Source organism: Bufo bufo, chromosome 2 (assembly GCF_905171765.1).
Source record: "Bufo bufo chromosome 2, aBufBuf1.1, whole genome shotgun sequence".
Taxonomy (NCBI): domain Eukaryota; kingdom Metazoa; phylum Chordata; class Amphibia; order Anura; family Bufonidae; genus Bufo; species Bufo bufo.
In genome coordinates, this window is record NC_053390.1 from 46,316,821 (window position 1) to 46,333,890 (window position 17,070).

At 43.5% G+C, this 17,070-nt stretch overlaps 1 protein-coding gene across 1 annotated transcript in view; it reads left to right on the forward strand.

Annotated features, from left to right (window-relative positions):
* DCC (DCC netrin 1 receptor) overlaps positions 1-17,070 on the forward strand; it is a 507,302-nt gene that overhangs the window by 208,731 nt on the left and 281,501 nt on the right. Inside the window, exon 9 of the mRNA XM_040419605.1 lies at positions 2,867-2,987. Coding sequence (XP_040275539.1) covers positions 2,867-2,987 — 121 coding nt within the window. The remainder of the gene's footprint in view (positions 1-2,866; positions 2,988-17,070) is intronic.

Below are 17,070 nucleotides of genomic sequence, written 5' to 3' on the forward strand. Positions count from 1 at the left end.
GCAATATCCTTTGTGGTCTATGGAAATTAAGGGTTAATCTAAGTATCCTTGGTTCTTTTGAGTAGTGGAGGTTAGTGTCCGCATCCCTGGAAGTCTCTCACAGAGAAGGGGTTGAGGTTAGCATCCCTGGTGGTCTAGGAAATAGGAGAGGTTAATGACAGTATCCCTGGTGGTCTATGGAAGTGGAAGAGGTAATCCTTGACGGCCTGTTGGAATACGTGGTGGGCTAGGGCCAGTAAGAGAGTAAAAGCAATATCCATTGTGGTCTAGGGCAATGAAGGGGTTAATGAAAGAATCCTTGGTGCTCTTAAACGATGGAATGGTTAGTGTCAACAACCCTGGTAGTCTAGGACAGAGAATAGGTTAATGTCAGTATCCCTGGTGGCCTGGGGCAGTGGAAGTGTTAATGTCAGACTGCCTGGTGGTCTATGGCAGAGAAGTGGCTAATGTCAGTATTCCTGGTGGTCTAGGGCAGAGAAGAGGGTAATGTCAGTATCCCTGGTGGTCTAGGGCAGAGAAGAGGGTAATGTCAGTATCCCTGGTGGTCTACGGCAGAGAAGTGGCTAATGTCAGTATTCCTGGTGGTCTAGGGCAGAGAAGAGGGTAATGTCAGTATCCCTGGTGGTCTAGGGCAGTGGAAGTGTTAATGTCAGAATCCCTGGTGGACTATTGCTACAGCAATAAGGAGCTGACAAATTCACAGTGCACACCGCCCCCAGACACAAGGCTCATCCAAGATGCTACCAAAGAAAACCAAGTTATTAAAAGTCAGGCTGAGTGTCTGCAGCTCAGATCTTACGTCTTAAGGCCCGTCCTGCAAAGGGACCAGTGTAGAGGTGGCTGCAGTCAGGTTCCACTTCACTGGAAGACGTAAATATATTTGCAACCATTTTTTTCTATGCTGCCAATGCATGTACTGTACATGTTTTTAAACAAAGGCGATAACTTTGTAAATAGCCTTGGCTAAAAATCTTTTACCTTTTTCTGTCCACAGCTCCTATGCAGACCTATGTGTCTCTATAGATACTCACTACCCCTCCTCCTCTTAATTTACAAACAGCAGAGATGGAATTAAAGGGCATCTGTCAGCAGTTTTGTACCTATGACACTGGCTGACCTGTTACATGTGCGCTTGGCAGCTGAAGGCATCTGTGTTGGTCCCATGTTCCTATGTGCCCGCATTGCTGAGATAAATGATGTTTTAATATATGCAAATGAGCCTCTAGGAGCAATGGGGGCGTTGTCATTACACCTAGAGGCTCAGCTCTTTCTGCAACTGCTGTGTCCTCTGCACTTTGATTGCCAGGACCAGGCAGGTGTGGTGATGTTTACACTGCCTGGTCCTGTCAATCAAAGTGCAGAGGGTGCGGCAGTTGCAGAGAGAGCTGAGCCTCTAGGTGTAATGGCAACGCCCCCGTTGCTCCTAGAGGCTCATTTGCATATATTAAAACATCATTTTTCTCTTCAATGCGGGCACATATGAACATGGGACCAACACAGATGCCTTCAGCTGCCAAGCGCACATGTAACAGGTCAGCCAGTGTCATAGGTGCAAAACTGCTGACAGATGCCCTTTAATTCCTCCTTTGCTGTCTGTAAATTGAGAGGAGGAGGGGTTGAGTGGGACTGAGCATGGCTGAATCATCAGACTACACTGAGCTTGTAGTCTGTTACCATAGAGACCCATTGGTCTGCAAAAGATCTGTAAAACACAAAACGGCAGAAGAGTTTTAATCAAGATTATCAGCAAAGAATTGGTTGCAAAAGTGTACACGCCCCTTAATTCCCTCCACTTTGTTTCCGCTCAGCGGTATAAGGGCTCATTCAGACGGCCGTATGCTGTCCGCAAAAATGCGGATTAGATGCGGACCTATTCACCTGTATGGGGCCCTTTGCTTCCTTTCCGTGGCTCCGCAAAACAAATATAACATGTCCTATACTTGTCAGAGAAAATCAGGACGTGGCCCCAAGTCTATGGGTCCCAAAAAATGCGGAATGCAATCCTTTTTTTTTTTGCGGACATGCTGAACTGTCCGCAAAAAAACGGATCCGCATTTTTCCGGACAGTATAGGGCCTTCTGAATGAGCCCTAAGGGTTTGTCCAGTTTTTAAAGATCTCAGCTTGCTGTCAGTGGTTAAAGACATGTTTACCACCTCTTGGAGTGGGCCTGTTGACGCAGAAATAGCATTGTTTTAATGAATTGCGCTTATTTTGTGACCTGTTTAAAAAAAATGTCCAGATGAAGCAGAGCTGAGTATTTTCAATGGGGTATTCTGGTTTCAGCAGCTATGGGTCACTTTTTGTAAATGAAACGTTTTGAATTTTTCAATATATCTTATCAATTCTTCAGTTTTCAAGATCTCTGCTTGCTGTTATTCAAAAAGAACCTTCCCTGTTTACTCCCAAGTGGATAGAAGTCTTTCCAGGTCTTGTGCACATAGTTGTACAGCAGCTGTCACGGCCCAATGACCAATGAAAGCTCCTACTGAATGACAGCAAGCACAGTTCTTGAAAACTAAGTGGAATTGATACAGAAAGTATATTGGAAAATTGTAAAACTTTTCCTTGTGCAGAAAATAAAGTTTAGCGAAATATCCCTTTAATATACTCAGCACTGCTTCATGAGATGAATAAATACAGATGTAGCAGGGCTGTGTTTGTCATCAACCACAATCATTATGACATCACAACATGTCATCTATGGTTTGGCATAGGACTGCAGATACACCTATTGTGGCGCTATTCTCGTTTTATTATCAAAGTATTGTGCAAAAGCTCAATGACAGCTACAGCTCTGCTACATTTCTTTTACCAACCATTGTAAGCATATAGCCTTCTCACCCGCCTATGTTTTCTGCATTTTAGGGTGGCAGCAATCTAAGGATTTTGGGTCTGGTGAAGTCGGATGAGGGTTATTACCAATGTATAGCTGAAAATGAAGCTGGAACAGCAGAGACGTATGCGCAGCTCATTATTCCAGATCCCGGTGAGTACCTAGGCATAAAAAATATATTATACAGTATGTCGTCTCAGCTGCCCATGGGGTAGGGTTCAGGTGGCTAAATTATTGACAACCGCTCACCGCCTGTTCACACAGCCATAGTGAATTTGGGGAGGAAAAGGTCGTTGTGCCCAGTGGGGGCTGCACTACGTTTATGCAGGTTATTTTCAGCTTCAGGTGAAGCAGAGCTGAGTATGTTAAATGGGGTATTCTGGTTTCAGCACCTATTGGTTACTTTTTGTAAAGTAAAAGTTCTATAATTTTCCAATAGACATTATCAATTCTTCAGTTTTCAAGACCTCTGCTTGCTGTTGTCACTTCCCCTCCCCCACAGAAGTAAATGTAAGATGTAATGGCAGCAAAGCATCATGGTCGCCGGTTATAGAGGCAATATTCGGTTCTTGGGGCAGCTCAGATCTTCCTATCTCTCCTCTATTTCTAGGTGGTGAAGTCAGGGGGGGGGGGGGGGGGCAGCATATTTATCTACTTTTACACCAATTTTTTAGCTCCATCTCCGAGCTCCCGTAAATTTCACTTCAGGCACACAAGTGGTCGGAAAGATCGTCATAAATTAGATGCATCCTCTGGCAGTGCAAAACAGTACAATCCACTGTCCCCCATAACAGTGCCATCCACTGTCCCCCATAACAGTGCCATCCACTGTCCCCCATAACAGTACCATCAACTGTCCCCCATAACAGTGCCATCCACTGTCCCCCATAACAGTACCATCAACTGTCCCCCATAACAGTGCCATCCACTGTCCCCCATAACAGTACCATCCACTGTCCCCCATAACAGTACCATCCACTGTCCTCCATAACAGTACAATCCACTGTCCCCATAACAGTACCATCCACTGTCCCCCATAACAGTGCCATCCACTGTCCCCCATAACAGTGCCATCCACTGTTCCCATAACAGTACCATCCACTGTCCCCCATAACAGTACCATCCACTGTCCCCCATAACAGTACCATCCACTGTCCCCCATAACAGTACCATCCACTGTCCCCCATAACAGTACCATCCACTGTCCTCCATAACAGTACAATCCACTGTCCCCCATAACAGTATCATGCACTGTCCCCATAACAGTGCCATCCAATGTCCCCCATAACAGTACCATACATTGTCCCCCAAAACAGTGCCATCCACTGTCCCCCATAACAGTGCCATCCAATGTCCCCCATAACAGTACCATCCACTGTCCCCCATAATAGTACCATGCACTGTCCCCCTTAACAGTGCCATACACTGTCCCCAATAACAGTACCATCCACTGTCCCCCAAAACAGTGCCATCCACTGTCCCCCATAACAATACCATCCACTGTCCCCCATAACAGTACCATCTACTGTCCCCCATAACCGTGCCATCTACTGTCCCCCATAACCGTGCCATCCACTGTCCCCCATAACAGTACCGTCCACTGACCCCCATAACAGTACCATCCACTGTCCCCCACAAGAGTACCATCCATTGTCCTCCATAACAGTGCCATCCACTGTCCCCCATAACAGTACAATCCACTGTCCCCCATAACAGTACCATCCACTGTCCCCCACAAGAGTACCATCCGTTGTCCTCCATAACAGTACCATCCACTGTCCCCCATAACAGTACCATCCACTGTCCCCATAACAGTACAATCCACTGTCCCCCATAACAGTGCCATCCACTGTCCCCCATAACAGTGCCATCCACTGTCCCCCATAACAGTGCCATCCACTGTCCTCCTTAATAGTACTAGCCATCATGTTAACTATAACAGTGACACCCACACTGCCCACCAGTAGTTTCAGCCACCCTGACACCCAATCACAGTAACACCTACAAGAGGGTTAGGCAACCAGTGGTGGGATGATAGGGATTAAAAAGTAAGTAAAAGACAGGGAAGGCAGCTGGAAAGGAGAGTGCAGCTGGACTTTAAAACTATATGCTTATGAACTTGCCCCTGCTCCTGAAGAAGGGGAATACTGTCCCTGAAACGCGTTGAGCCATATATGTACTGAAATAAAGGGATTGATCAGAAGCCTCGTCAGTTTATCCTGATGATTACCCCCCCAGCGAAGTGAGTGCACTTAATTTTATATTATTTTATTATTCTTATTTCAATAAGTTTTTACTACTTATTTATTCTCATGCATTTTATTACCTTGATCTTATCTGCCATAGGATCACTTATTAATTATTCATTTCCCACTTGAAACCTGTTTATCCTCTCTCCTCTTTTCTTTTATCATTTTAAGTACCTTTTCGTTTTGCATTTGTTGAATTTACTGTATTCCAGGTGTAGGGAGTGATCTATATATTTTACTTACTACACCTAAGATTAAGGGAGTGGCGCTAATCATCTTGTACTCTACGGATCTTCTCGCCATACGGCGGTCATAGACCGACCTCCTTATCACATCTATGATTTTACATAGGACTGCAGGTACACAACCGATGCAGCCACAAAGATTCTGACATGTGTACAGATGTAGCAGAGCTGAATTTATCGTGTGCATCCATATGTCAGTTCCGCAAAGGATAGGACGTGTCCTATTATTCGCTGCAAAATGCGTTCCATGGACACATTGAAGTCCATGGGTCATCAAAAAAAAAAAAAGCAACATGAACGTCATCTGTATTTTGCAGATCCAGGTTTTTGAGGACAGTCACCTAGATTCAGAGAAAGTACCAAGGCGTGTACCCCCTGCAGCTCCAGATGACAAATTTGAATCTGCACAGAGGAAACAGTCTAAATGGATTAATGCAATAATCCAAAAATCAATAAAAAATACATTTAGAAAGGAAACGTCGAAATCTCAATTTTTCCTCCCACGTTCATATTTATGACTTGTTTTTCAGAAATGTCTCCCATTATAGAATCGCGTTTACTTCTGAATAGTGCAGAACATCGTTAGACCCCCCCACCCCCTCCTTCTCCAATATCAGCCCAATCTGGAAACATTTATTTCTACATTAATTATTCAGCTGTTATGGTCCGGTGCAACCCAAAGAAATGCAGAAGGCGGGGGATGTGTCGGGAAGGTTCCACTCTACAGTCTTCTCCGTCGGTCTTGCTGGGCGCCTTCCACTCCATGTAATGAGAATAGCGCTACCCAATGTTAGATCGGATTCCGCCGGACCACCCCCATACCCCATTTAATCACATTCGCCGGCTTCCTGATATTATTCATTATTTATCTGTTTGTTGCGGAAAGGAATAAGATTCATGGATTTCTCTAGATATTCATAGATTTATGCAAACGAAAAGATGGAAAAAAATGTATCAGGTACAGAAAGGTCGTCTTAGGGGAGCAGAAAAAGGGAAAGAAAATGAGAAAAATCAGTGTGGATCCAAAGGGTAAAATACACTCACTGACAAAAATATAATAAATAATAAAAAATCTCGCACTAAATGGTAGTTGTTGGAAGGAAACCTTCTATATGTGATTGTAATGATGAAAATAGTAAGTGGACACAAGATGAGATACAGGCTCTAGCATGGGTACAAGATGAGAAACGACCTCTTGCCTGGATATAAGGTGAGATACAGCCTCTAGCATGGGTACAAGATGAGATACGGCCTCTAGCCTGGATACAAGATGAGATACAGCCTCGTGGCCGGATACAAGATGAGATACGGGCTCTAGCCTGGATACAAGATGAGATACGGCCTCTAGCCTGGATACAAGATGAGAAACGACCTCTTGCCTGGATACAAGATGAGATACAGCCACTAGCACTGGGTACAAGATGAGATACCGCCTCTAGCCTGGATACAAGATGAGATACAGCCTCTTGGCTGGATACAACATGAGATACGGCCTCTAGCCGGGATACAAGATGAGATACGGCCTCTAGCCTAGATACAAGATGAAATACGGCCTCTATCCTGGATATAAGATGAGATACGGCCTCTAGTCTGAATACAAGATGAGATACAGCCTCTAGCCTGGATGCAAGATGAGAAACGACCTCTTGCCTGGATACAAGATGAGATACAGCCACTAGCACTGGGTACAAGATGAGATACGGCCTCTAGCCTGGATACAAGATGAGATACAGCCTCTTGGCTGGATACAAGATGAGATACGGCCTCTAGCCTGGATACAAGATGAAATACGGCCTCTATCCTGGATATAAGATGAGATACGGCCTCTAGCCTGAATATAAGATGAGATACAGCCTCTAGCCTGGATGCAAGATGAGAAACGACCTCTTGCCTGGATATAAGGTGAGATACAGCCTCTAGCCTGGATGCAAGATGAGAAAAGACCTCTTGCCTGGATATAAGGTGAGATACAGCCTCTAGCACTGGGTACAAGATGAGATACGGCCTCTAGCCTGGATACAAGATGAGATACAGCCTCGTGGCCGGATACAAGATGAGATACGGCCTCTAGCCGGGATACAAGATGAGATACGGCCTCTAGCCTGGATACAAGATGAAATACGGCCTCTATCCTGGATATAAGATGAGATAAGGCCTCTAGCATGAATACAAGATGAGATACAGCCTCTAGCCTGGATGCAAGATGATATACGGCCTCTAGCCTGGATACAAGATGACATACGGCCTCTAGCCTGGATACAAGATGAGATACAGCCTCTAGCCAGAATACAAGATGAGATACGGCCTCTAGCCTAACAGTGATGTCAGAATGGCCTGAATGGCGGGCAGTTTGTCAAAATGACCATCCTGCTTTTCTCAGTCCATCATGCACCCTCTATTAAAGTTTGTCAACTGGGCAAAATGTTTTCCAGTGTGTCATAAAGACATGTCTAGCAGACAATAATCTCTCACCAACAGGTACACTACCCAAAAGTAGCCTCTGAGAGCCTTTATATAGAGCAGTGGGAGAAGCACTTTCACACCTTGTTATGGCAAGACCCAGTGTCTAATCAGAGCACACCTGCAACCATTTACAGTTTTCTGTATTTATAACATGTAGATGAAGATTTAATATATGTGTAGAGTGCGGGGGTTTATATAATGAGCAAAACACATAATTAGTGTTGAGCGAGCATGCTCGGCCGAACACCACATGTGCTCGAGTGCGATGCTCGAGTGAGTGTATTTAAATCTAATTTAGCCTCTATTTCTAAGCAGCAGATCGCTGTAAAGTAAGGGAATCCCTTAGTGTGAGTCCGCGGCTTAGGAGTCCCTGCTCTGACTCCATGTATAGCTATGTACATATATGGTGTGAGTGCTTGGGGACACCCCAGAGTATTTAAATCTAATTTAGCCTGTATTTCAGAAAAGTTTCGGCCGGGCCCCGTCGCGATTCCAACATCGGTTGCTGGCCTCCACCCCCTGTATTGGGGGTCAGTATTTAAACAGGGACACTGTTATGGGGGGGATCTGTGGATGATGCTAAATATATATATGTGTCATCCACAGATCCCCCCCATAGCAGTGTCATCCACAGATCCCCCATAGCAGTGTGTCATCCACAGATCCCCCATAACAGTGTCATCCACAGATCCCCCATAATAGTGTCATCCACAGATCCCCATAACAGTGTGTCATCCACAGATCCCCCATAACAGTGTCATCCACAGATCCCCCATAACAGTGCCATCCACAGACCCCAATTAGTTCAAAACCCACCAAAAGCACACCTTTTGGTTCAAAATATTTTTTTCCTATTTGCACCCTCTAAAACCTAGGTGCGTGTTAAAGGCAGGTGCGTCTTATAGGGCGAAAAATACGTTATATATTTAATATATTTTTTTGTAATTGTAAAAAATGTATGGCACTAAATTAATGTGTAATTACTAAAAAAAAAAAATATATATATATATATATATATATATATATATATATACAAAGCAAAAAACGAAGGCAGCACTCCAAATAGTGAAGAAAGTGGAAGGTTTATTTACCCAACCAGCAGCTGCTGGTTGGGTGAATAAACCTTCCACTTTCTTCACTATTTGGAGTGCTGCCTTCGTTTTTTGCTTTGTGTCTACAATCTGGACCTTGGTCACAGGTCTGATAAGGAGGATTTTTTGCACCCGTGTATTTTTTTGAGTGCTGCTTCTTTTCTTTACTTTTCTATATATATATATATACATATGAAGACGAAAAAAGTAGGACTGCACTCCGGAATAGTGGTGAAGTGAAGGTTTTTATTCACCCATAGTATGGCAAACTTAGCAAGTTTGCCATACTATGGGTGAATAAAAACCTTCACTTCACCACTATTCCGGAGTGCAGTCCTACTTTTTTCGTCTTCATATTATTGGGTATTGCCGTCACCCTACATTGGACCTTGCACCCACATCCTGGCTGGTGCTCCCGCTGGACTTTTTCTTCTGTATATATACATATATATGTTTAAATTAAGTTTAGCCTCAATTTCTGAAAAAGTTTGTGATGGGATTTGAACTCACAGCGTTTGCATCATAGTTCAGAACTTTAACCACTACACAATATAGCTGCATAGCCAGTCACAAAAAAAAAAAATTAGACTTCTACTGTATAGGTCTCAGTAGAAGTACAGTACAGTAGAAGTGTAATTATTATTTTTTTTTTTAAAGTAACTGGCTATGCAGCTATTATAACTGAGTGGTTAAGTGCCTTGCCTCTAATGCAGAAGGTTGTGAGTTCGAATCATGGCAGAAACTTAAGCCGAACTAGAGTCCGACACCCTCCCCTCTTCAGAGCAGGGGTTGCCTGGGTTCTCCTATTGACCTACATTGTGCTCGGGTGCTCGGTAGAACACCCGAGCATCGCAAAGTGTTCTACTCTAGCACACTAACACTTTGGTGCTTGATCAACACTACACATAATGTAAAATTATATGGATGTGTCACACAGGAATGGGGATATAGGATAGTTGTCAGAGAGCGGAATTGTAATAAAACAATTGTCACTGCTTTTAAGAATGTGGGAAAATCTCATGACATTTGTGTTTGATCCTCTGATCAGATATTTCATAATTGTGAAATTGTATGTTGAAATAGTGAAAAGATCTAAAAATTCAACTGACTTCTGTTCATTATAATATATAGCCATCATCGCCATCTGGTGGTCTTGTGGGGGAACGGTGTTCCCCATCCAGTACAGTCCATGTGTACATAATGGAGACAGATCCCTATCTCCCTCTTCAAACCATTCTCTAGTGAACCTTTGTTCAGTGGCTGTAAATTGATCTTTATCACTGGTCCATTTTATGGTGTTTTGAAAAATCCATGAATAGCAAGAATTATCTGTCCTGCTAGAAGGTCAGCTACATAAAGAAATGGTCATCGGGAGAACACATCACAGAACGGTCACACAACAGTCCAGACATCAGACATCAGCATTCTTCAATACTCACGTCCACAGCTTGCTGGGCCTCGGTTTACCACTTTTACACCATGCCTATTCTCATATATACAATATACAGTATATATACAAGTGAATATATAAATCTTGCAATGTTTCGAGCCAAGCATCATCTTCCTCGCTTTCCTGCTACTTGTAATCCCCTTTTCCTGTCTGCAGGCATCGTGTAAATGCTCACAAGCCTTCTCATTCCTCCACTTCTAGTGTAATACAGAAACCAGATGAGAGAGAGGAGGGGAGTGGAGGGGGATGAAGCTGCAGCTTTTTACTCAAGCTTTCAATGAAATATCATAAGAGGAGAGCTAGGGGAGACATATAATTGGTTCAGAGCACAGGGACCACTCCGGACCCCCTTGTCATGCATCATTCATCTATAAAAAAAAAACAGCCCCTTTAAAGAGACATCCCCTTTAAAGGCATATTCACTATGGTCTTCTTGGAACCATAGGGTGGGTAGTAAACTCCCTGACCTCCATTAAAAGGGTTGTGTAACAAAACATATTCAAATTTTTTCAAACCAGCACCTCGATATGAATACTTTTGTAATTGCATGTAAATAAAAATTTTGTATAGACGCTGAGCTATTCAATAAAATGTTTCTGTATAGCGCCACCTGCTGTTTGTTCTTTTCCTTATTTTTTGTCCATCTCACTGAGCTGGTCACATGCGCTCAGTTTAAATCTTCAACTGCCACCAGCCATATAATCTTTTAGAAGCGGTGGCAGTTACAGGGAAAGAGCAGCAGCAGAAAGGACATGCCCCCTGAGCTACAGCAGAAAGGACATGCCCCTGAGCTGCAGCAGAAAGGACACATCCCCGATCAAGCAGCAGAAAGGACACGCCTCCTGAGCTGCTAGGCTGAAGATAATCTAGCAGAGCAGATAAAGCAGTGAATTTGGAGATCTCTGGATCCATGTGAGGTACAGGGCAGGTTCTAGCTTTGTTAGAAAGGGACTGTCATGTCCAGGGGTGCACCTACTGAAACTGAAACAGCCCCCTCATGCCAATTTCTTAACCTAACCCCTTGCCTTCAGCCCATGGCCCTTCGGCTGCCCCCCTCTTGCCCATATTTGATGCTGCCTGAGGCGATCGCCTCACCTGGCCTCATTGGTGGTGCACCTCTGGTCATGTCCTATTTGATATTTGATTTTCATTTTTTACATCAATCATTGGAGAACCCCTTTAGTAAAGGTAGAAACATACACGCCCCCGCCTACTAGGGAACATAGCAATGCAGAAGTGAAACATTGTATCACTATATTGTCCATGAAGGAACTTAGTATCTAACCAGAGATGAGCGAATCGACTTCGGATGAAACATCCGAAGTCGATTTGCATAAAACTTTGTTAGAATACTGTACGGAGGGAGCGCTCCGTACAGTATTAGAATGTATTGGCTCAGATGAGGAGCTTAGCATCTAATTAGGGATGAGCGAATCGACTTCGGATGAAACATCCGAAGTCGATTTGCATAAAACTTTGTTAGAATACTGTACGGAGCGAGCACTCTGTACAGTATTCTAACAAAGTTTTATGCAAATCGACATTGGATGTTTCATCCGAAGTTGATTCGCTCATCCCTAATTAGATGCTAAGCTCCTCATCTGAGCCAATACATTCTAATACTGTATGGGGCGCTCGCTCCGTGCAGTATTCTAACAAAGTTTTATGCAAATCGACATTGGATGTTTCATCCGAAGTCGATTCGCTCATCCCTATATCTAATGTACCCGGGTTTCTAAAGGAGTTTCTTATACAAGTAATTGTAATAAATGATACATTTTGATACATTTTAATATCCAATTCTTTCTGATCAGCGATTCACTTGTTCTTTCCGTAGACATCCTGCGATGTCTGTATAAGATAAATGATAGATTTCCCCATAGACCGGCCTCTGATATGATTCCTAATCAGTACAGTTAAGCACTGGACAGGTTCCATCCTCATGGAGATGATCTTCCCTCTCAGCATCGTACTCACAAATTTATATTTTATTATAAAATAATCACACAGAGTCAGCCTTTAGGAGTGGAACGTACTGTGCAGGTTTTATACATACACTCCCGGGATCTACTAAAGGAGTCTTCAAAAGCCAAGTCATCATTAGATGTGGACAAATTTACATATAAAATGTATGTTAGGGAAATAAGCAACGCTAAGAGAGTCTACGGCCATTTGTACAACATTTTGTGATGTTCTTGTGTCCTCTGGTGAAGTTATATTTCTGACTTTCGAGCACAGCTGGCCAAGGTATGAAGACACTCAATTGATGCTGCCTACACTCCATGCAGAACTTTTTGCGATGGTCTAAGAGGGTTTAGGGGCATGTTACAGAGAGGGGGGGCAACAAAAAAGGTTACTACTGGCTAACCAAGCTGGAGTATTCCTGGTGTTTGACTGCCATAAGGGCTGAAGAATAAGATGTCCATATTCATTGCTTCTTCATTGTGAGGGACAATCAAGAACACTTCTATGGACAGTCACATGAGGTACAATTGGCTTACTTGAGAAGTAAAGATGAATGGAAGAGGAATTCATGTTCTATCTTTTATCATTTTGGGCAAAGAAACAAATTACCGTATTTTGTGAAAGCTTAACCTTGAGTTGATCGTACCATCACCAGTTGACCAAACTGGTATGGTACATCTTCTCTACTCAAGGCAAAAGTGGGTGTTATGGCACCCACCAAAAGACTAAAAGATCTACGTCATATCTTGTGGTCCGTTATTACATTAAAAACACGCAAACTGTGTTGGACGTGGCCTCAAGTCTTTCACAGTGTATCCAGTTGACCATGAAAGATGTTAAGTCCAAACCATTTTTTGGGGGGGATGTACAATATGTTCAGTAGATGGAGGAATGTTGTCCTTCCCCTGTATGAAGCTTTGGAATATTTTGTGAAATTGTGGAGACCTTACCTACAAATAGATCCTGATATGATAACAAGGAGTCGAACACGAGCAACTAAAATTGTTCAATGCAATGGAAGATCTCACCAGGAGAGATTCTCTTTACATACATTTTACAAGTTCTACCAATTCTGAACACTAAAGAACCTCCATTGGGTTGTGGAAAGTAACAGAAATCAGGGTTTCCATCATTGTGGGGTCAAGAACATAGTGAATTTTCCACACATGAGTCTTCTTCTGGCTGTTTTATTGCCAAAGAAGCTCAAAATGGAAAATGCATCTGCTAAATTGCCTTCGCTGGGATAGAGCATCTTCCTGATGTCCTAATCCAAAGAGTTTCTAAGGTACATATGGTCCCAATGCACAGAGATTACCATTGATTGAAGAACTATTTCACTACTGTAAGACATCCCTTATGCCATAATTATCAGTAGTCTTCAGCATAACAGCATCTCCTGCCTGATGGCCCACCTCATTTCAAAGAGATGGAAAATTTGGGATTTTGTCAACATACTGTGTCCTTTCATAGTCTGACAGGGGTAACACTGACTGGATGGAGTGTTCAGGGGCATGGTCATTCATAAGGACAAGGGTAACACCTGGTTGTCCATTTCTTTGTACATTTCCAGGAGGAATCCAAGAGGAATGGAAAAGTAGCTGCCTTATAGAACCCAATAAAAGTGGAATTTTCCATGTGAGTAGAGAGGATTCATACTGTTCATGTAGGGAATATTAGGAGCAGAGTAGTGACAACCCTCACCGTACACCACATGCCGACAAGGATGCCATGACGCTTGAAATCATTCTTGGGTTGTATGTGGCTGGATTAGCTGGTTGTAGACATTGCACAGTGCATGAGTCAGAGGAAAGCTGGGCAGGAATACAAAGCTCCTGCCTGCATCTCATTACACATCCAGGGAGCGTGCTCAGCCATTGATTGGAATGGGCTATTTTACATGTGTCTCGGTGATGATGAGACTTATCTATAGTGACAGTCTCTGCTTCAGGGGCACCACATTAAATAAATGCATCTGCTGGTGACTGACAATATACCTAGCTCTCTTTTGTCAAGTCACAGAGACAGTCGATTAGAAGAAGACGGTTTATACTACTATGAGGCTGTATGATGACTCTCTCTGCACCACTGCCCTTCTGCATCGGGACAAAGGCTTTGTATTCTGACCCACACATCTACCTGGACTTGTAAGTTCTTCCATGCTTGATGATGGCCCTAATGAGTGATATGTATCAATCTTTGTTATAGAAAAGCTGTCCACAATATGTAATCGCAGCCGTTCCTGTCCCCAGTAGAGGGCACTGTGACGAATACCGTACCCCGACTGATGTCGGACGTCAAATACGTAGAGCCAGCCAGATACGGTATAGTCACTGGTTACCAAGGCGTGACGTTACTCCGTCCCTGAGGAGCAGGTAAGGTCAGCTTGGTACAGTGTTCACAGACTCCTCCTGTCCACACGGGCACAGAGAGGCAACAAGCTGAGAGAGCCTTTTCGCTGCCCCAGGGAAACAGCGCTTCCTCAGCCTGGGAAGACTGCCACCAGCTTCTCATTTGATATAAGCCCGGTCCGCTAACGGGATTATATAGGGTGAGAAACCAACCCGCAGTAGCATATAACTATGCCGAAACACGGATGTCGGGATTCGTGATTGAGATACCAGACAGTACAAGATTAAATTATATATTTAATCGTGTTAAGGGCTCACTAGACATAACACAATATACACAGAAAATATATACAGTGGTCTGAGTGGTAAATACAGATGGCGTGGGACAACAGGGTTAAGCAGAACAAAAGTCAGTTTACCAGATGGATGAGTCCTTTGGGTGGTGATAAATAATGGGTTTCTGTAAGGCTTGGCTGTAGTCACATGGGAGGCAGTGATTTTCAGGTCCCTTCCAAACACGTATGCAGCATGACCCCCCTTTACAAGAAAAGACACGCCCGCTTGATGGCACAAGCCTTTTGACCTGCAGCCGGCCACTCCCCTCCCGACCTCTGGGAGAAGTCCACTCCCCCTCTTCTGGGGCTGGCAGCAAATGAGTCACAAAACCGATTAGGGCTCATGGCTCCAGACCAGTATGTCACAGGGAGGTGGTTCTGGTACCAATTAATCAGCCTGGGTTCCGGCTACCAGTAGAGTCCAAGCATGGTACCATTATTTGGTTTCTGTGGGGAGATATGTATATCTCTCCTCCCTGGCATCCCACCACCAAACTATGACTACGGGCCTGTTCATCGTGGCCACAGGGACACAAATATGTATCTGATTTAGGTCTGCGATGGACGGATGATTCACAATTCTTTATGAATCGCCAGTTCCATAATTTCTGATAATGTTCATTGAACTGGGGAATGGCCTAGACTCACGCCGGGAAGCTTTCCTGTAGGATCCGTGCTATCTGAATGGAGGTGAGAAATTGTAAACAAAGGTGGCCTTCTAGAAGTTCTCTGCCATTTGGCTGGGCTTTGAAGCAGGGCCCCCCTGTGGAGTTCACTACCTCTGCTATCTGACAGCAGATGGCTGGTATGGGAACATGGCTGACATTAAATAATAATCCATATTCCTCACAGGCACAATCTAAGCACAATCTCAGTCTTACACTCTAGGGTCAATTTTAGAGAAAGCCAGTTTTATGGATATGTTTCTAGTGTGTAGTTGGAAATTAGGACAACATTAGAGAGCCTAGAAATTCTATACATACAACATGCAAAGACTCCAGTGCTGCAAGGCAACAAAGCTAATCACTGAGCCTCCATGATGCTCCATGGTTGTAGATTTATTCTTTACCAGTCTAACATTACCTGAGTTATTTGCATATTACTTATTTTGTCTACTTGAAAATGTTTCAAGTTCTAACGTGTCCTCCTGACATATCCTACAGTTTGGAGACGTCTTCTTTACCTCTTTCTGTCCTCATGGGTGGAGCTTTCCTACCCTGTCTTCTTTATGGATAGAGCCCAACTGTCCTGATTTCTTCATGGGTGGAACCTATATGGCCTGTTCTCTTTGTGTGTGGAGCCTACCCAATCTGTTTTGTACATGAATAGAACCTATCTATGGCCTTTTTTTTTAATGGATGGAGCCTTTATTTCTCTTGTCTTCATGGGTACAGACTACCTGACCTGTTCTCTGCATGGAAAGAACCCCTATGGCATGTTCTTCATGTGTGGAGCCTTCATGTATCTTCTCTTTGTGGGTTGAACCTTCATGTCATATTCATTTCATGGTTAAAGTCTACATGATCTGTTCTTTTCATTAGTGCAACCTCCATGGCCTGGTCTTTTCATGGGTGGAGCCGTCATGCCTCTTCTTTTTGTGGGTGGGATGTTGAAATTTTATCTTTATGGGTGAAGCTTAATTGACCACTTTGCTTCTTGGGTTGAACCCCACATGTCCTATTCTCTTCTTGGATGAAACCTCCTTGATCTGTTCTTTCCATAGGTGAAACTTCCATGGCTTGTTCTTTCAGGGGTTGAGTCTTCTTTCTTCCGTTTTAGGCAGAACTTTCATGGCATGTTCTAGGGTGGAGCCTACCTGACAATATATGAGTTTCATTTTTAGGTCTAACTTTCTGTGCCATTTCATACTCTTTATAGGGATCAAAGTTCCATATTTCTGACACAGAACTAAAAATCCTATTCATAGCCATAGAGTTAAGTTTTTTTTCAGGTTTTGTGAAATGAATGGCTTATCCTTAGTAACCAATGATTATTAGCTGTTTCTATGGGTTGCAACTCTTGCCAAAGCATCATGCCTCCTTTAAACAGCTGATCAAATGGGTGGCAAGAATCGAACCCCAACCAATCTT